Below are 20,483 nucleotides of genomic sequence, written 5' to 3' on the forward strand. Positions count from 1 at the left end.
AAAACATGTTAAACAAAATATAACTATCATTGTAAGTAAAATATTTTTTCTTTCTATTTTGTGAAGTGCGATATTTTCTTCTTTAAAAGTATTTTCACCTCTCATAATTTCTTTATTTTCAGATCGACGATGTGAATGAAACTCCAAGCAATATAAGCCTGAGTGCTTCAACTGTGAAAGAGAACAGTGAGCAGGGGACATTTGTTGCTAACATATCCGTTGACGATCCCGATAATCATGGTCCTAAAGGGATCTGGCAAACTCACAACTGTTTTCTAATTGACTCCGCCCAAGATCGTTTTAGAATTTTGAATAATATGAACACTCTCGTTGTTTCATCAGGTGATTTAAATTACGAAACATCTACTCTTCACACCATTATCGTCGAATGTCGTGACTCTGCTCGAAAACCATTGCGCATCCAGAAGTCGTTTGATATTGAAGTCGTTGACGTGAATGAAAGACCACAGAAGATAATACTTTCTAATGCTAGAGTACCGGAAAATGCAGGCTCCTTGCTTGTAGGGTGTTAAGTACATTAGACCAAGATAGAAACCAATCGTTCAGCTATATCTTGCTTTCTGTTGGTGCACAAGATAGCTTTTATGTAAACGGTACCCAGCTTTGGACTAAAGTTAACTTAGACTACGAGAAAAGACGTACATGGAACATAAGAATGGAAACTGTTGATCAAGGAGGTAAATATATTAAAACCTCGTCAAAAAATAGAAATTCGTACGATCAATAATCGTAGAAATGTACAATAGTGCTCACGTTCTTTCATTCCAAGGTCTGAATTTCTCGCAAGCTGTAACGATATTTGTGGAGGATGTGAATGACCCACCTAGAAATATTTCATCCAGACAACCGCTGTTTGTAAATGAGAACAGTAACGTGGGCTCTGTTATCACAGTGTTTTATGCTGATGATGAGGACGCTGGTCAAACTCATCGCTTCTTCATTACAAATGTCACAGCCTTTCGACATGATATGACAAGGTAAAGAATCTACCGTTGCACAAAATAAAATAATTCAGTTTTTATACCTGTTGACTTTCACCTTCAGGATCTATAGTTATCAGAATGCGTTGCTTTTAAATCCAACTTCTGGGAAACTGACTGTGGACTCTCATATAAACTACGAGTCGATGACAAAGATTTACTTGGGAATAGAGACTCGAGATAATGGATATCCTTCTTTGTCATTTAAAAAGGATTTTGTCGTGAATGTTGTCGATATCAACGAACCACCGAGTGATTTGAAACTGTCGAATAATCAGGTATCTTGATTGCAATGAATGTTGCTTTATAGTAATCTATCATACCAGCTGCATTGTGTGTGTTTTTGCAGATATCTGAGAATAGTGATGAAGGATCTTTGGTGGGAATTCTTAACGTAACGGATCCGGATAACATTATCGAAGAGAAACAATTCTATTCTTGTCAAGTTCTGAATGATGTTCCTTTCAATGTCACTCAAATGCATCTCATCGTAGCTAGAGATGTTTTGGATTATGAAAATATTGCAGATTATACTGTCAAGGTATACATGTAAATCATTCATTATTGTTGTCATTACTATCACTTATTGTACCTCTTTATTTATAGATCAATTGCAGTGAACTGACGAACCCAAGCTTTTCTATTTCTAAATCGTTTTCTGTTCAAATAACTGATGTAAACGAAGCGCCTTTCAATCTCGTTTTAAATGGCTCTTCTGTTATGGAAAATCTACCTCCAAATACAAGAATTGGAAGTTTGTCTGCTCTTGATCCAGATCAGAACAATGTAAGCGAGTAATTTTCATTATGATCAAATTAGGACAACTAAGAACAATTACTTTGTCTAGAGAACGTTTTAGTGTAAAAGTGTTGCACCTAAATATAATAGCGTGACTAACTTTCTTCTTTTACATACATTGACTAGATCTTTGCTTACTTAATGTAATAGTGTGCTGTCGTAAAGTATAATATTCCTAAATTTTTACGATTTTGCAGGTGATGTTTACATTTGCTGAAGGAACATCTGATTCTTTCAAGTTTTCAATCAAAGAAAGCACATTAATGACGAGGGCGGTTTTAGATTACGAGCAACAAGATAGCTACGTCATAAATGTAGTTGCGAAAGATGACGGGATACCAAGTGTTAACGAAACCAAAGAATTTGTCATCAAGGCAGGCAATTTTGTGAAAGTCTGTTTTATTTGGGTTTTTTTTACAGCATGAGGATAAAAATAACGTTTTTTAATTACAGATTATTGACTCAAATGATGAGCCAAGCCACATCATATTGAATTCGTCTGGTATTAGAGAGGATGCTATAGTGGGAACAATTGTCGGAAGGTTGAAGACTCATGATCAAGACGTAAATCAAACGCACTTTTACTCTCTTCTTAATCTGAACTGTAAGCCGAAATTAGCAAATTTATCTTTATTTTTATCATTTCATCTCTCTTACTAAAACTATGTTTTTCTTCTTGTTGTTTTCTGAATTCTAGCCACCTTTTTTATTGTTGGTAACGAAATATTAGTGAAAGAAACGAATCGTCTGGATTACGAAAGTGCTGCAGAAATGAGAGTACTTGTAGAAACTACTGACAATGGAATTCCATCATTGTCGCATCAGGTAAAACAAAACGTGACTAAAACGTAGAACAACTTTTCAAATTCCTCAAACTTTGCTATATTTCTTAACATCAATATATTCCTTATGCAGAATGACGTCATCATAAATGTGATTGATGTAAATGAAAGACCGTATGCCATAAGAAATACTGGATCGTTATCAGTCAAAGAGAACAGTCAAAACGATACTTCAGTTGTTTTTGAAGTTTTCGATCAAGATTATAATCAATCTCATCGTTGTTATATTTATAATTCTAACATTTTGAGATAAACAACTGGGCTGGCGAGTTTATACTTCGCGTTAAATATGGAGCTGTAGTTGACTTTGAAAAAAACCCAATTACTGCAAGTATGGCCATCGCTTTCAGTCTTTATGTTTCCACTTATATGATTCAAATCCTTTAACTAGTTCTATTTTCCTTCAGTTAATGTGACTTGCACGGATAATGGCAGTCCACCTCTTAGCAGCTCAGCGTCGTTCAATATCAACATTGAAGATGTAAACGAACCTCCTGTCGATATATCATTAAATGGGTCTTATGAAGTCGATGAAATCGCATACGTGAATTATTCTTTGGGGAATTTGATTTGCAAAGATTTCGATCGAAATCAGACATGTTCATTTCTTGTTGTTGGCCAATACAGTAACACGTTCCGTGTAAGTACAGGGTTCATTTCAGATTACATTAATTGAAATTCCTGGAACGAGTTAGTCCTATATAGAGTTTCTTCGCCAAAATGAAACTTTGTAATTATGTTTTAAGTTTCGAGAATAGGGTGTAATGTGAATAATAAAATAGTCTTAAATTATTGATCTTATCGGGGTTTGAATTAGTAACCATTCTCGCAGAAATCGCTCGAAAGAAGTAAAATATTTTATATACATTTTAGGTCATCCATGGTACAAATCTTTTAACAGTGATCTCTAATGTGGAACTGGACTACGAGAAATTGCCTCATCCTTATATAATGGTGACGATTCAGGCAAATGATGACGGTGTTCCTGTACAGTCAATGTTGAAGCAACTTAAAATTACTGTCAACGAGATTAATGAAGGAGCTAACAAGATTTATCTAAAAGCAGGCGATGTTACGTTGAGAGAAACGACAGAAATTAACACTAATATCAGTGAAGTTTTATGCAATAACCCGGAGAGATGGCAGACTTTAGAATACACGATACTCTCGGATGCTGCCACGTTTTTTATAATCGTTAAAGTCCCTTATAACGTGACGTATGAACCGCCTATATTAAACGCAATAGGAAAAAAACAAGCAAGATTTGAATTGTTTAGATCATATTTGTTCCTGAAAAAACACTTGATGAACTTCGATGCTCGTTCAAGTTATGATCTTCTTGTTGAAGTGAAAGATAACGGTCACCCCGTGAAATCGTTCAATGATAGTATCTACATTAACGTATCGAGAGTTGATCCATGTGCTCCAACGAACAGATGCAGAGAGAATGCAGTCTGTCACAGACAAGATGGCTTTAATTACAACTGTCGTTGTATGGATGGTTATACTGGTGATGGTTATAACTGCACTGACATTGATGACTGTCAACCATCCTTTGACTATTGTGATGAAGTTCAAGAATATCCGTGTCTTCCATGTAAACACAATGGAAAATGTCATGATCAATTGAAGACCTTCAACTGCACCTGTCTTCCTGGATACAATGGCGCTCAATGCAATCATAATATTGATGAATGTGATCCCAGAAATAAATTCCCTTATAGTTGTCATAAAGATCATGGCTTATGCATTGATCATATTAATAACATCACGTGTAACTGTCACCGTGGTTACGATGGCTGGCTCTGTCAAACTGATATTGATGATTGTATTGGGGAACCTTGTGGCCAACATCCTTGCACTGATCATATAGGTACGGCTTTAACTCTCTCGAGAACAAACAAGGAATATGTTAAGCAGTAAATATGTATATTTTTATTCTTGTTTTTAATATCTTCTTTCCTTTCTCTACAGGATTCTACGAGTGTCGTTGCGAGAAAGGCTACATGGGTTCTAGATGTGAACGTCAAGCTGGAAAACACGAATGCCTTAAAGATCAGACATATATACCATATCGTACCGATCACAGTGAAGACGAAGATTCTAAAGACTCCGACAAGAAAAGAAATGAAAACGTTTGCTTTTCTGGTCAAAATATCACCATGTTACACCTGAATAAAACGTTGCTCGAAATGTACGGTGTTTCTTTTGAAAACTACGAAGCATTTTCTTCTGCAATTAAGATCGAAGTGGAAGATTGGATCAAAAAACGGCTTCTTGTTTACTTCTCTTATACAAACCATTATACTAAAGATGGATACTTCAATGTCAGCGATGTGAGTGTATTGAATCCTATTGTAAATTCAGAAAATATTTCACTACCTATTATTGCTAGAGTTGGTATGAAAGCTCTCTCACAAACCGCTATTTTGTGCTCTCTTCATCAATTACTCAACTGCACGGAAAGAGCTGGATACACGTCCTATACCTCCAAAGACTTTAGCTATATGGACTTCATGTGTGTCAGCGATGAAGATGTGAAGAAGTTACATTGTCAGACACGCGAGGAAACTCTTGATGGACTTACAGGAAAGGGCTCTAAGAAAGGGGGCTTACAACGGTGGTCTATTTATTTGCTTGCAACGGTTGGGGCTATTTTGTTTCTCTTTGTTCTCTGGTTCGCCCATTACGCTCATAGTTCACATAAACAGAACCTTCAAAAAGCGCTACGTAATGGACAACAATTTGATCACGTGAGACAACCTGAAGAACATTATCGTGACGTCATGCTTCGTCATCATATTTCGACCATTGGCGGAGAATCAAATCCAATTTATGGCTTGGACGAAGATGAATCTGTTATGGTTCCAAATCCACTGTATGGTGTATCACGTGGTATTGAAACACCAATAACAAAACGCGGCCCGTCGTTTGCAAATCCACTCTTCGCTACCAGGGAACAAGAAGATAGTCTGAGCTCCAAATCTGCTGGGCAGCCTGAACCAAGTCATGATAATTGATTCGTAGAAAATGAAAAAAATCAGTCTCGTGTGTATTTTGTCTTAACTTAAAAAGTCATTTGATTTTCAATACGCTTTTTTAATCGTGAATTATTCGTAATGGGATTTTAAAGGAGCCAGTCTCTGGAATCATCGATTCTTATTTGTTATTTTAACGTACTTTATTTATTCATAAAACGTCGATTAAACATTTTCTGTTTTCAATCAAAGGTTAAAAATGTACTATGTCTGACGTTTGCGTCAAAAAAGCTTAGAAAGAGGTAAAATTGAGAAGAGATTTTCATTTGATAAACACTCAACTCTACTAGCACGACTAAGTTTGCTGTGTTCGAAACATGTCTAACACCGTTGTACACTCTCCTTGGATATAAAACTTTTCCATTTACTTGAATTATTTGTATAAATGATTTCTAAAATAAAAATGCCATCAATACAATTTTCTCAATTTTTTTCCCAAAAAAAGACATTTCTGATATGTAGTGGCTGTTTTTATTTCAATCAACAAAGTGTTCTAGAAGATTTTGAATAGCAGATTTCTCACCGATTAACTTTGATTTAAAATAACTTTATACTTAGGCATACTTTGCAGAGAAGACGTCTATCTGCTGCAAGAAAATCATTGGACTCCTCAATTTCATCCTAAAACGGTTCCTCGAAGATTTTGGGAAGAATTCCGAATCTCTTACTGAGTTGTATTCAAAATTTGACACATGCGAAACCTCTTACAAAGTCGGCTGGTCATGCGGGAGGGTAAAATATTTGAAAATGAACTTACTGTTGACTAGAATGACATACTTCTAAAATCTACAAAGATGATAAACTTTAAGTCATTATGTCGGCGGAAATGAAACGAAATTCAGAAATTGGATGAGCTCAGAAAGAGGAGAACAGAATTTGGACATTTCATCAGCATAAGGATTTGTTTCAGCAAATTGTCGAGTTTTTAGTGTGATATTAGACATGATATTCATATAATATGGATCTTTGCATGCAATTGATTTTCCAAAATTCCATTTATAACTCTCATCTTCTGTAAGATCTTAATCATCGCCATTTTCTAATCGATGCAATTTCCTTTCCTTTTTAGAGTTTGCTTTGTGTGATGTCAAGGAAAGGTAAATTCTGGCAAAGTGATGAATTATGGCCAGTGACAAGCCGTTCAAATCTGGCTACAGCGAAATTCAGCTATTAACCAACGCTCAAAGTTATAATTCACATGGGACAACGTATTGAGAAGCGTCCTTTCAAATGTTGCAAGTCTTTCAAACGATCAACCCAGTTGAGCAGATACGTTGAAGTCACGTGTGTTGTATTAAATGTTACATTATGCATAGTCATAAATACTGAAGTTGATGTATTTCAGGTCTAGCAAAACTGGTTCTATTGGATGGGATAGTTTGCCAACAGTATTTTGACCTTTTCCATTCCTCTTTTTATAATCTTCTAGTAAATTTGAATTTTTTCCACTCGAAAAACTACGTATAGTACAATTTTCTTCAGATGTTTTCACATTTGACCTTGTTGTCTCGTTATTTCGCTCGTTCATTCCTTCTCTTAACTCTTTTATGCTTCGCAACTGCTGCGTTGTATGAAAGATATCGGGTCGAGTGGAATCATCTTCTTCACTACTAGAGATTGAGGGTGAATGTTGCGGTAAATAAGGGATAATAGAGCTCCGAGATATGGCTGGTAAAGTTAGAGGTTTTGGATCATCTGAATCAACCGAAGTACATCGCGTTTCTTCTATATTAGATGAAAAAATTGGGGGTGTTATTTCTTGTATGATTGATGAGAAACTAGATGTTCTTGATGACGAAAGATGTTGGCAGTTAGTGAGATCGGTTTCTACTTTTGTATCTTCATAACCTTTCTTATCATAAAACATTGATGCTCGTTTTAAATGCATCAAATGCTTTCGTTCCGCTGTTTCTACAGAAGGTAATGGTCTCAAATCTTCCATTATTTTTGGTACTACATCGATCAAACCACACTTCACTTTTCTTCGACAAGTATCGCAGTATTTTGGACCCAAAGAATCACAAAAGCAACGTCGACGTACATCGGGTTCACTTCTCTTTTCAGAAAGCCTATCACAACAGATGAGCGAGCTCAGTTGAGATATTTCAATTCTCTCTAGTTTTTGCTGAATGCTTTCATTTGCAACAGCAAATTGTAATTTTCTTTTAAAATCATAGCGGTAGTCATTAGTATCAGCAAATGATGGTTTGTAATCTTGACGACTTGATATCGACGTAATCTCCTTATTACTGCATAAACGAACCTTGATATAGTCAAACGAATACTGCCCTGATATTATCTGCTTTTTCTCAGACATCTTAGTTCTTTTGTACGCTCTTTTTGCCATATATTGAGCACAATTGCAGACGGATTCAATAGCACCTTCAGACAAACACCACAATTTTCAATGATAGTCTACTCGGATTACAAATGTTATATGTATGCAGTTGATATTATTAGGTAATTAGTAGTGTCAACAATAACATGACTTAAATACGATTATGAATTTTTATTAATTACTACATGGTCTAGATCTCTATAGCTACTAATGTCACGCATAATGTAAACTGCGTCAATTCATTCACCTACATAGTTGAATAAATACAATACTAAAGTATATATATAAGAAACTATTACTTATTGCCTTTAACACTTTCCCGAAATGTTGATCGTTTTGAATGATTTGCATGTATTCTTCTACTCAGTTTCTCTTCCTGTGCAAAAGCATATCCACCTCTTCTCAGAGACATTCTCGTACTAGATCTCGGTCTGATTCTCAGTAATTTTGCAGGTTCTTCTAACTGGCCACTCTTCCATAACAGACGAACGCGATCAGAAATAGTCGGCATAAGTTCCAGACTCATAGTGCGATAAACAAAGACAGGCAATATACCTACTGCAGGAGTTATTAATGCACAGAGCCAAAAGGAGCCTCCCCCGTATGTAGCATATTGTACACCATGATATGAATTTTGTGGTGTCAGTTTGAGGACAAATGATGAATAATAGATAAGATAAAAGATAAAATAGAAGATGATACTTCCCCAAACGGAAATGTGATTGAGAATTGTCCAAGAATGTAAGTTTAATGCAAGCTGCAAGGAAAAGAGAAAGAATGACTTCACGTAGACTATGTTGACACTGCTTAGTCAAAATTCATGTAGCCCATCAACAAACCTGTAAGTTCATTGTAATAACAAGTGTTGCTGCAACTACTGTCCCGAAGAATTGAAGGCCCGACTCCACGTAACCGCTACTGTTTATGTAATCATGATAAATGCCATAAGGAACGAAAAATAGGATAAGGGAAACAAGGACGCCGTGAAGAAGACTGAAAACAAATACTCTCCAATTGAATAGAATATTCTTTTGGCCAGGAACATATAATTTAGGGAATTTCAAAGAAATATTATCAGGAAGATCCTATAGGTAAAAGATCGAACACATGAACAAATGCTATTGCACTAAAAAATCAGTGAAGAAAGATTTTATTACTTGATCAAAAATGCCCATAACAACGACAGGCAATGAAGTGAAAAAGACATTATAAAAAGATATGAACCAAGCATCATACAACGTCTGAAAAGAAAAAAATATAGCTAAGTTCAAAAAAGGCGTAGATCATGAATGATTTATAATTTTAAACGTGTTGAGCATTTCAATACATTACCTGCGCAGAGAAACCAACAAAGAAAGCGAACCAAAGCTGACATAAAGTGAACGCAAAATTCTTGTAAAAAAAGTAGCTTAAAAATTTCGCCATTCTCAAGTAGGACCAACGACCATGAACCAACAACAAACGTTCCAGAAACGTACAAAAAATAGTTAAGAAAATACTTCGAGAAACCAGTCATGAAACATTTTTATATAATTCCGCATTTTCACTAAAAAGGATATCGAAATTGCGCAAAAGAGTAGTCACTTGCCAAAACAGCTTGCATTCCTTCTTGTCCGCTTATACCAACACCTATATGAGCCGCTGTTAATGAAAATAAAATTGTTAAGCTGGCAAAAATTTTTCGCAAATTCTCTTCTCTGTCGCTTACATTTAATCATGCTAACATCGTTTGCACCATCACCTATTGCTAGAGTGACTGCTTTCACATGGCGCTTGACTAACTCCACAACCAGGGCCTAGAAAAATGAGAACGTTTCACATTATCATTTATCTTGGATAACATACTAAAAGGTTTTCATACTACCTTTTGTAGTGGAGTGACTCGACAACATATCACAGCTTTACAATGTTTAGCTAACTCGAGAAAGTCCATTTCCATGGAATTATCAAGAGCAAATACCTTAAAAAAACAAACAAAACACAAATAGATATTGTTTTTTGTAATGAACGTCATTAACATAAGGTCACTTACTAAGCTTTTTCCAGTGATTACCAAAGCAAATTCACTTCGTTTAGATACGGTCTTTTCCTATCAAAGACAAAAAAATTAACACCCAGAACAACGATATTCTGTTTAATGGCTTGATATTATACCTGGCCATTTTCTGTTACGGCCTGCGTTCTCGTGTCTTCAATACGACTGGTGTTGGGCGTGTTGGGCAAAATATTAACGGTCAAACTGTCAGCACCAAAACTGTTCTCGACAGAGTTACTGATCATTGGTGATGACTTAATTCTATTCATTGCTTCTTTTATCGAAGCTCGAACTTTTTCTTCCTCTTCGTCGTTTATCGTAAATACTTCCTCCATTTCATTTGTCAGAAGTCGACAGGAGTAACCAATGTTGATGGCAGTTTCTATCACAACATGAAACAAATCAACTAACAATTCAACAACGTCATACTTTTGCTTTATTTTTAATACCTTGCTTGTCGCCAGTCAAAACCCAAATCTTGATATCAGCCTACATATGAATAAAACAGAACTGTTGTAGACCAACGTCTGCACCTGTGTTCTGCACATGAAATCAATCAATCTTTATACAGACACGACATTCATGAAAATACCTCAGCTAGGTGGGCAATTGTATTTGGTACACCATCTTGTAACTTATCTTCAATTGCCGTTGCTCCCAACAAATTCAGATCCTTTTCTATTTCTTCATAGGCCTATGAAGTATTATAAGTTCAAATTGAACACCTTTATAAATAAAGTTGGAAATCTATACATACTGTACAACAAACCTCATTAATCTTCTCGTCTCGATCCTCCGTGGCAGTACTGAATATACAATACAATTTATTAAAAGATCTTTTTCCAGTAAAGTATTTAGATTACAAGGAGTAATTACCTTGCTTCGTGATAACGAACCATCCCCTTTTTCAAATTCTCCGGAGAGATATCTTTCTCAGCTAACACGAGCGTTCGCAAACCATCTTTTGCAAACGTCTTATAGAAGAAACGACAACAAAATGAGAAGATAGAACCCACGAACGATTGTCCAATAATAACCTCAACAATGGTGCCTCTTAACTCACGTTTAAATGTTCATTAGTCGTGTTCATTAATTCTTGAGAACTGGCATGAAGTCGCTCAAATATAATAGTATCTTAAAAAGTGTAAATTAATTCTACGTTAAATGACAACTATAGCACGAGGTTATTCAAATATAAGCTGCTATGTTGCTAGGTTACTTCAAAGGTTCAACGTCAGCACACGAATTACTTTTTTGCACATCTTAATAAATTCAAGTACTTTTAATGCCTTGAATGTTTCAATTTAAATTCAAAGACATTCAAGTTTTGTACGAGTTCTGCTTAAAGAATAAAAATACTTGTACAATTAAAATGAAAAAATACATCACGATATTATTGGTGACATTTTTAACTACAAGACAACGGACAGTAAAGTCTAACCTGCTCCTTTGCAGTACAGCTTTATCTTATCATCTCTTTTTACAATTACCTAAAATGGAGCAAATATAGTTAAATGTCTACGTTGATGAAAAAAAAGATCTGATGTTGCAGCTTCAGATGTTCGTGGATAGTACGTATCAGATTACCGACATCTTTTTCTAACGTTGTCAAAGTCAAGTGTGCATAGGAGTTCCAAGATTTCCTTAAAAAATTACCAAAAACGGTAATGATGAAAACGAAAAATTGATAATGATAAAAAATATGATCAAACATCATGAAAAATCATGAATAGCATAAGCCATGGATAATGATTCATGAATGATGATGCTTGATTACAATGTATATTAGAACTTATGGGTTGCGATTCATGAATGATAGTCTTGATTATAATGGATATCAGAACATATGGGTTACGATTCATGAATGACAATGTTTGATTGTAATGGATATCAGAACATACGGGTTACGATTCATTAATGATAATGCTTGATAATAATGGATATTGCAACTTATGGGTTGCGATTCATGAATGATAATGCTTGATTATAATGGATATTGGAACCTATGGGTTGCGATTAATGAATGATAATGCTTGATTGTAATGGATATCAGAACATATGGGTTACGATTCATGAATGATAATGCTTGATTGTAATGGATGCCAGAACTTATGGGTTACGATTCATGAATGATAACGCTTGATAATACCTCGGTTCCTAGACACTGTAAAGTCATGACGGTTGGTGAACGACGCTAAAACGTAATAAAACGAGAATGAGCGGTCTCCAAATTTTTTAATGCTGAGTTGCGAGAGATTATAAAAACAATAAACTATGTGTTTATTCACGAATTGTTGAGTGATTTGCTCTTACAAGAAAAACAAATCCAAAATTTCGAGCAGCAGTAACGAGAGCTGCCTCGTCTGGTGATTGTGCTTGATACTCCAGATCACCTAAATCAAAATACACAGTAAAAAAGTAATTTACTTCTGCCATGTATATGATAATTATGATGATAAGTTTATTTTGTTCAACGATATACATACCATCGACTTCCTCAGAAACGACAGAATGACATAATGCAATCAGACGAAAGAAATCATGAGTTTTCTGTAAAAGAATATTCTAATTATTAAACTTACTGCAGTCAACATAAGAGAAATATTTATTTTGCAAACCTAACCTCGTCGTTTCCTTTGATAGCGTTCATTAAATTTTGATCATAGAAATGAAAATCCTCATCAGCCATTTTATTTCCAGAAAAATCAACGGATTTCTAGAAATGCGAGAGACAGTATGCTTTGTAAAACGAACTATCGGCTCCCAACCACGACAGATGGCTGAAAACAGACACAGCCAAAAGCTTGTTTAAAAATACTATTACCCTTGATCTCATTGAAGCACCGCTTTGTAAGCTAATCTCTGGGCCTTTTATATCACCTAGCAAAGTGAGAAAAAAAGAGACATACTTTAATATTCATATCTAAAGATGATATCAACATAGTTTCTGCTGTAGATGATGATACATTGTGAGAACTATCACCAAGTTCGTTACTAATTTTACGTTATACATTGAAAGGTTTAAACCCGGGAGTATCGTTACCTGTTTGTGGATGTAGATCGTCCAAGTTAGTGAAGTCCTGAGAAGGACAGTTGGTATTGTTGGTGGTGTGACGGACGTTTAGACATGTTCGAAATGTTAATTCCTCACTTGACTCTGAAGATGACGACCGCTAATAATGTCGAAACGTCAGTCAATATCAATACCAACAGTCCTTGTCAAAACTTCACTAACCAGAACGATCTACGTCAACAAACATATATTTTTGGGTTACTTAGTAACAAGCCACGTATTACTGCACTTCACTATTTGGAAATGTATTTGATCATCTATGATATGATTTCTTACCATATAACGTGCCATTTATTGAGCATTGTTTAAACGTCATGATATTTTGGGTCAAAGTGCCTGTCTATAAATTGTAAAGAGGTTTATATTATAGAAAGGACCTACATTGTCACGAAAAGCAAAAAAAAAGTACTTTATCTGAAAATATGTATTCTATTTGACCAAGCTCTTCCGTTAATGTCGTCGTCCTAAAGATACGAAAGACAAAGATAGATTTGAATAAAGAAATGGTTGACCATTAATGATAAATTAAACCAATACCTTGCCCTAGCAGGAGTATTCTTTGGTTCGTAATACATCTTTGAATCCCAATTTATAAACAAACTCTGACCCAAACGAATCACCTCAACACTGGAATAAGAAAATCACGGCTATTGTAACAAATTAATAAGACAAGATTATGTTTTTATCACATTCACCTTATATACAGTGATATAGGAATGAGAGTATTCAGAACCATGATATAGCCAGGCCAATGGAGAAGACCAATTAAAGCAGGAGAGTCATTATAAAATGATTCCCAGGGAAGATACTGTTGGAAATGCTAAACATTGTACCATTAAGAGACATTTAATGAGGATTATATGACTCATATAGGGCAATCTTTTAAAACATTGTAGCATATGCAATTTGTATTGTTGACTGAACATACCCGGCCAGTATCATTCTCCCATACTCCTGACATGATAGAGCAAAATACACAGATTGTAGCAAGTAATATAGCAATCTAATAGATAAAATAACAATACATATGATATATCCAATGGGTTGTCTGTTTATTCTGACAATTTTGTTTCAGCACAGGTTACATCCATAAGTTGTACAACAACATCAAAAAAAGGGTTTTACACCATGCAGGTTTTATATGCCTGAAAATAAAGTAAGTCATTTATCTGTATGATAATATGCTTTATAAGAATAATAAAAGGGATGTTTTCTATATTTGTAGAGCTTAAGAAAACCTTGTATTGAGAATCTTTTTTACAGTTAATATGTTAATTCTCTAGAGTTAGAATCTTCTCTACTTCTCTTACAAACACTGAAAACACCTTTTATTAAATATTATTGTTCAAACACATAAATTTAGAATGTACAAGAGACATGAAAACCTTATGCACTCACCCCACCAACAAGTCTGTTGAGCAATCTATCAAGTGATGTTTTTTTAAATCTTGCTTTACCTAGAGATTATAAATAGTAAATATATTGTGGCAAAGCAAACATTACTTAAAAATTAAGAATTTTATCTAAGTACAACTAACCTGTATTCATCATAAGCTTGGTATCAGCTCCAGCAAATATTACAACACCATAGATCCATTGAGTATTTCGTATCACACAACCCTGAAATTAAAAAAATACCAGTTAAGATCTCATGTACAAGAATTGTCACATGTATTGACTTGTCATTTTTTTGTAAAAAAATCGCTTTGTTTTTTTATATTATATGTTCAATAGGTCCATCATACATATAAAAGTGTATTGCATTTTTCTTACGCGTAAAATAATGTTATCATTATTCAAACTGTATTTCTTGTCTTCCCAATTCAAAGTGCCTTGAAATTTATCTAAAGTATTATTTGGCAACTCGCATGTTATTTGACCTATACAACAAAAAAGTTCAATGATTACAGGAAATTTGCAAAAAAGTTGGGTATTAAAATGGTACATCATACCATTAAACATCCCCAAGCCCCTTTCATCATCCCCCAATTCAGCGGTTTCAACAAGTGGTTGTCGACATTTCAAATTTGTCTCTCCATCAAGTTCAGCTGTCTCAATATAACAAAGACCACTATCTTCACTAGTTGAAATAACCAATAGGTCTGCCTGAACAAAAAAACTCATTTTAACATTACAGTAACACAAAATTAAAATCTAATTTAAAGGTACACTTACTGGAACTTGTTCATTGATAGCCAAACGAACAATTTCCCCAACTTTCAAAGATAACCAATCTACAATTTCTAACTTTCCATTGTGCAAAACATTTGCTTTTCTACCATTAACTGAATTGTCACTCAAATGTCGTTTCTAAAAATAATACACATTAGTAACAAGTATATTTGAGATAATATCATATGAAAGTCTTAAGTACCACATCATCATAGCCATCCTTTACAGCAGTTGCCAGCAACACAAAGAATAAAGGAATTGCGGTTGATTCAGGTTGTAGAGCTGTAAGCTCCGGTATTGACTACAATGAAATGTTGAAACAAACTGGTAATAAAATTTCAATTCATTATATTTAATCTGACTCTATACCATGCACTCACCATAATAATTATTTGACCTAAGAAATAAAGATTCGCAAGACGATGAAACTGTTCAAATAAATTCTTTGGAAGAAAAGAGATCAAAGTGTACTTTGAAGTGCAAATATAATTATCCTAAAATGGTAGAACACAACAATCACCACTCCAGTCACAATGATTGTCATTTATATTAATTATTATAAATACTACATACAGCATAACGTTGCGTTTCTGAAAATTCAGTGTCATTACACTTTATAGTTCTGTTGACTTCTGGAAAAATACAAACAGAAAATGAAAAATCATATAAAACATTCACTTTTAATGTTCTTTATTGTATATGATCACATATGGATTGATTAAACAAAAAACTTTGTCAGTGCATAATTGAACTCGGTTGAAATGCGTAAGCAATAAAAAATCCGCTCTTCTTTGCTATTTAATTGACATAAATAATTTCATGACCCTGATAAGATGCAATAATTTCAACAATTATTAAATCTATAGGAATTTTTGTCAACCACTACAATAGATTAGAATCTTCAAATCTCATACCACTTGTAAAACCTTTGTATCGTTTTCAATTGAAGTTCGATGGTAAAACTTGAAATCCGTTACAACAAAAGTCACGCACTAAGAGTTTCGATTATACTACCTAGCACATTCGATTTAAGATCACACCTACCCTCGGAAGAGTCCTCATTCGTTTTGTAAAATTTCGGTGCGCAACCAAGAGAAGACATAATTCTAATACAACAATAATCGAAAATATCAAATAATAAAGAATGTGATGACGATCGATTCACAAACCAACATCAGAAAATAGGCGTTGGCAACTTTTAATTCCAGCTACTTGTCTTCTTTGAAACTTGTATCACCTACAAGATAATTTCATTTTCTAAATGTTGATCGCATTTCGCAAAATCAGGACGTATACCTGTCAAATCACTCATAACAAATCTAGTCGAACCCATATTCAATTTATTCATAACAACAAGATTCGTACATTCAATGAAGCATTTCAGAATGTATAATGTGCTGGATATGGGACATTCTGTAATCTGATTGGCTCACAACGGAAGATGGAGAAGAGTTTGTCTTCTTGTTCTTGATTCTTGATAACGAAAGGTGGATTGTCTTCATGGCTAACACGAAGATAAACCTTAGAAATTAACTTTAGAAATTAACCGCCATACCTATCTCTGATGTTAATTTATTACAGGTTTACTTTAAGAGAAAGAGCAATAAAATTGTCAGTCAACTGTGAACCTCCAAACATTTTCAATGTTAGTGTATCTTTAACTTTTTAGCTCAAAGGATGTATTGCTTTTGTTATTGAAGCTATTCCTTTCCACATTTTACGAAGAAGATTAACTTTCCAACACAATTTGAAACGTCACTTGGTTTACATTATAAGCTAGGAATGTCAAGCAAGTCTATAAGGTATGAATGTCTCCCAAGTCTCAAATAAAAATAGGACAAAAATACTATAGTGTACAATATACTAAGCTAAAATTTTACCATACATGCATGTATGTATGCCATGGGTGAGTTCTTTCATGTGGAGTTTTGTCACAAAAAGCAAATTACTTAGGAAAGTTTTTTCATTTGATATTTCCAGTTAAGTTTGTGCATAACTCGAGGATCTCTACTTTTAACATTTAAAAATCACAAAAGTGCAATTTAATATTTTTTGATAGTTTTCTGAAACGATGAAGTAATAGTACTTATGTAATGTTTGCACTAACATATTCACAAAAAAAAACTTTGCTAAATAAAACTACCAAACAACTAATTTTTATTGGAGTTTATCTCCATAAGCTGAGGTGACTGGATTTGGTCCACTTCACAGCAATCTTTTCTAACTTTCCCAAGTCTTTTGATAAATGAAATCAAATATCTCCAAACAAATGCTTTTGGTCTTCTCCATTACTTTCTTTCATGTTCTCTATGTAGGTACCATATGGTTCAATTAAGTACTCTATGTAAGTGCATATTACTTGCTTTACTGTTTTTAAATATGTTTGAAAAATAATCACTATTCATTTGATCTATTACAAAAGCTGTTTTTCTAATTCATGGATTCCTCATTCCTGTATCTTTGAGAAGTCAATCGACAGCCTTTCCAGGCACTAAATTTTGTCACCATTCATTTAATTTCATTTCTTATTACTTTGAGAAGTAAAAATATTGCGCCAAAAAATGAAACATTTAATTTACGTTGATGACGTCATTATGATTAAGGAGCTCAATTAGGTAATTATCTGTTGTCATCACAACAGACGGATTAACACGATTAGATTGAAGTGACTCTTGGCGCGAGTAATAATGGAGAGTGTTGAATCTCTATTGCTGTCGTCCAGAGAAAATAAAGTTGTCACTCAAATATTGGGAAAAGGAAGAAAGGTTTCAACGAATGTTTGACCTTAATATAACATTGTATTAGATTAAAAAAAGAAAGGAAATTTTATCGATAATTTTCATCCGAATTTTTAAAAGATGTTCAAAGTTTTGTTTTTACATGTCCAACTTACGTTATCATCGCATTTTCAGTCATTAGCGACGGGTGTTGCTCAAATATTCCTTGCTTTGCCGTCTGATCGAACTCAATGGACGAAATTAGGAACGGGTGTCGTTTGTCTCGTGAAAGATAAGCAAGTGAAATCATTTTTCATCCGATTTTTTGACATTAAGGTATAAATGGATGGTTATATGTAAAAGAAACTGTTTTCAATCACTTTCAAATTCATTTCACAGGAAAAAGTTCTCGTGTGGGAACAAGAACTATACAAACAGTTCAAGTATAGGGCAGTATCAAAATACTTTCAAACATTTTTCGCTCATGTAAGTGTTTGATATCTCGTGAAATTGATGCAAAAGTTTCTGTGACTTATTTCTTATTGTTATATTTTGCAGGATTGTCGTGCTGGAATTAATTTTTCTAGCGCTGACGAAGCTGCTACTTTTCGTGCTGCGGTAATGGAGAGAGTTAATATATTTAAAAAGAAAAGAGAAGGTGCAGTGTTTGCTTACCTAATTTACTCGGAGTGTTATCATCAATCAATGATTTCTACGCATTTTTATTTTACAATTCTTCTTTCTCGCAAAATTTACTTTTGTTTCCATTTACCAGTGGCTCGTCAAAAGAAACTTCTTGCTTATCAACAACAACAACAATTAAATTATCAAATGCAAGCGTTACAAAACTCGTTCTTTATGCCAAATATGCAAAGTATGATGATGATGAAGATGAGAGCCCCTCTTGTCGCAGCCAATCAAATGCAAGCAATGTTCAATAGCATGCCACCAGAAACACGGCAAGTCTTTTGGATAACCTAAAGTTTGGTGGATCTATGCCCGCAATGTCCCCAGGATATTCATCGGCTATGTTAAGTATGTAAGAGAACTTTATTTGTCTTTGTAAAACTCGTTCATTGTTAAAATTTTTGATACATTTCACCTGCTAGTGCGTGCTCCTCATGTAAAACAGGCTTACCCGTGTAACTCAACTTCTTACCAAAGTCAACAACAACATCGTAAGTTTGGATTGAAACGTGAAAATGGCTATCGATGAATTATTTTATTTTTCATTTTTTCTTATTGTAGAGCCAAAACATCCATTCTCCAATGTTGGAGGATCATATCAAACACACAGTAATTTACAAGCGCATCCTCAAGAATATGTTGTTGGTGTTCCACCTATAAATACGGGAACTGTAGCTTCAACCTCCACGGGAATGGCTGTACCACAACCTCCATCATCGCCACAACCACCACCTATTCAAGCTAATATTCCACCTCCACCGCCACCTCCTTGTGCTCCCTCGTTGCCTACACACATCAACAGTTTAGAAAAAGGAAATTTACCCGGCATCAAAGCAACTGGAAGTGGTGACCGCGGGGGACTGTTGCAGAGTATTCAAGCTGGCACAAAGTTGAAAAAGGTTCACGAAAGAAGTAACATTAATAATTATTATAGCGCAAATGCCGTCAAGCACGTCAATTTACATAAACGTGGCACGTTTACTCTACTATCGTTCTTTCTTATGCTTAATAGTTCGTTCCTTCTTAAAAGTATGAAATGTCCGCTATATTGTTTTAACTACAATAATAACATGCCTCGCATTTGCTCATAACAACAAAACTAACTCCTTTATCACCTAAAGGTCACCGAGTCTCGAGCACCTATTCCTAAAGTGGAAAGTAACAGCATGCGCGGAGCACTGGCACGAGCTTTAGACAACCGAGCTAAAGTCCTAGGTAAGTTTATGTATAGTAATTAAATGCTACAAGTTGCCAGTGGATTAGGCATGAAAGTTGAAACGTTTTAGAAGAGCTATCTATAGTAACCATAAGTTGCCAATGGATTAGGCATGAAAGTTGAAACGTTTTAGAAGAGCTATCTAAAGTAACCAAAGTTTCCAGTGGATTAGGCATGAAAGTTAAAACGTTTTAGAAGAGCTATCTATAGTAACCATAAGTTGCCAGTGGATTAGGCATGAAAGTTGAAACGTTTTAGAAGAGCTATCTATTGTAACCATAAGTTGCCAATGGATTAGGCATGAAAGTTGAAACGTTTTAGAAGAGCTATCTATAGTAACCATAAGTTTCCAATGGATTAGGCATGAAAGTTGAAACGTTTTAGAAGAGCTATCTATTGTAAGCATTACTGAGTAAAAAAATCAAATATTCACATTGTGACTAACGCACGTGTTTATATCCACAGGAGACGAAGATTCTGATGATGATGACGAATGGGATGATGACGACGATGATGATTGGTCAGATTAGTAAACGCAATCAATAGTTGTCTGGTTAGTCCATCGA

The 20,483-nt window shown here is 34.6% G+C and overlaps 4 protein-coding genes across 4 annotated transcripts in view; 2 read left to right on the top strand and 2 right to left on the bottom strand.

Annotated features, from left to right (window-relative positions):
- LOC124452131 (probable phospholipid-transporting ATPase IM) overlaps positions 1-16,682 on the bottom strand; it is a 34,389-nt gene extending 17,707 nt beyond the window's left edge. The window contains 19 exon segments of the mRNA XM_047002723.1: positions 12,202-12,246; positions 12,366-12,445; positions 12,539-12,602; positions 12,676-12,768; positions 12,877-12,932; positions 13,402-13,465; positions 13,535-13,589; positions 13,663-13,752; positions 13,821-13,945; positions 14,054-14,128; positions 14,524-14,582; positions 14,664-14,745; positions 14,899-15,005; positions 15,078-15,231; positions 15,301-15,435; positions 15,500-15,598; positions 15,678-15,791; positions 15,871-15,929; positions 16,342-16,682. Of these exon segments, the coding sequence (XP_046858679.1) occupies positions 12,202-12,246; positions 12,366-12,445; positions 12,539-12,602; positions 12,676-12,768; positions 12,877-12,932; positions 13,402-13,465; positions 13,535-13,589; positions 13,663-13,752; positions 13,821-13,945; positions 14,054-14,128; positions 14,524-14,582; positions 14,664-14,745; positions 14,899-15,005; positions 15,078-15,231; positions 15,301-15,435; positions 15,500-15,598; positions 15,678-15,791; positions 15,871-15,929; positions 16,342-16,399 (1,614 nt within the window). The 5' untranslated portion in view covers positions 16,400-16,682.
- Positions 8,174-11,627, bottom strand: LOC124452085 (probable phospholipid-transporting ATPase IM). Its single transcript, XM_047002679.1, has 15 exons — positions 11,494-11,627; positions 11,116-11,186; positions 10,929-11,026; positions 10,822-10,858; positions 10,645-10,746; positions 10,502-10,541; positions 10,172-10,434; positions 10,050-10,106; positions 9,882-9,977; positions 9,726-9,813; positions 9,577-9,658; positions 9,350-9,491; positions 9,175-9,258; positions 8,857-9,102; positions 8,174-8,774 (listed from the first exon to the last, which is right to left on the bottom strand). The coding sequence occupies exons 2-15, from the start codon at positions 11,140-11,142 to the stop codon at positions 8,313-8,315; spliced, it is 1,824 nt and encodes a 607-aa protein (XP_046858635.1). The 5' UTR covers positions 11,143-11,186; positions 11,494-11,627; the 3' UTR covers positions 8,174-8,312.
- A 1,302-nt stretch (positions 16,683-17,984) lies between the features above and the next one.
- On the top strand, positions 17,985-19,503 carry LOC124433319 (wiskott-Aldrich syndrome protein-like). The gene is made up of 7 exons (XM_046983080.1): positions 17,985-18,074; positions 18,210-18,350; positions 18,414-18,500; positions 18,573-18,672; positions 18,790-19,049; positions 19,124-19,192; positions 19,263-19,503. The coding sequence occupies exons 1-5, from the start codon at positions 17,985-17,987 to the stop codon at positions 18,993-18,995; spliced, it is 624 nt and encodes a 207-aa protein (XP_046839036.1). The 3' UTR covers positions 18,996-19,049; positions 19,124-19,192; positions 19,263-19,503.
- On the top strand, positions 19,019-20,447 carry LOC124433320 (neural Wiskott-Aldrich syndrome protein-like). The gene is made up of 4 exons (XM_046983081.1): positions 19,019-19,049; positions 19,263-19,600; positions 19,823-19,916; positions 20,383-20,447. The coding sequence occupies exons 1-4, from the start codon at positions 19,019-19,021 to the stop codon at positions 20,445-20,447; spliced, it is 528 nt and encodes a 175-aa protein (XP_046839037.1).
- Positions 20,448-20,483: the final 36 nt, after the last annotated feature.

Source organism: Xenia sp. Carnegie-2017, unplaced genomic scaffold, assembly GCF_021976095.1.
Source record: "Xenia sp. Carnegie-2017 unplaced genomic scaffold, XeniaSp_v1 HiC_scaffold_13, whole genome shotgun sequence".
Lineage (NCBI taxonomy): Eukaryota > Metazoa > Cnidaria > Anthozoa > Malacalcyonacea > Xeniidae > Xenia > Xenia sp. Carnegie-2017.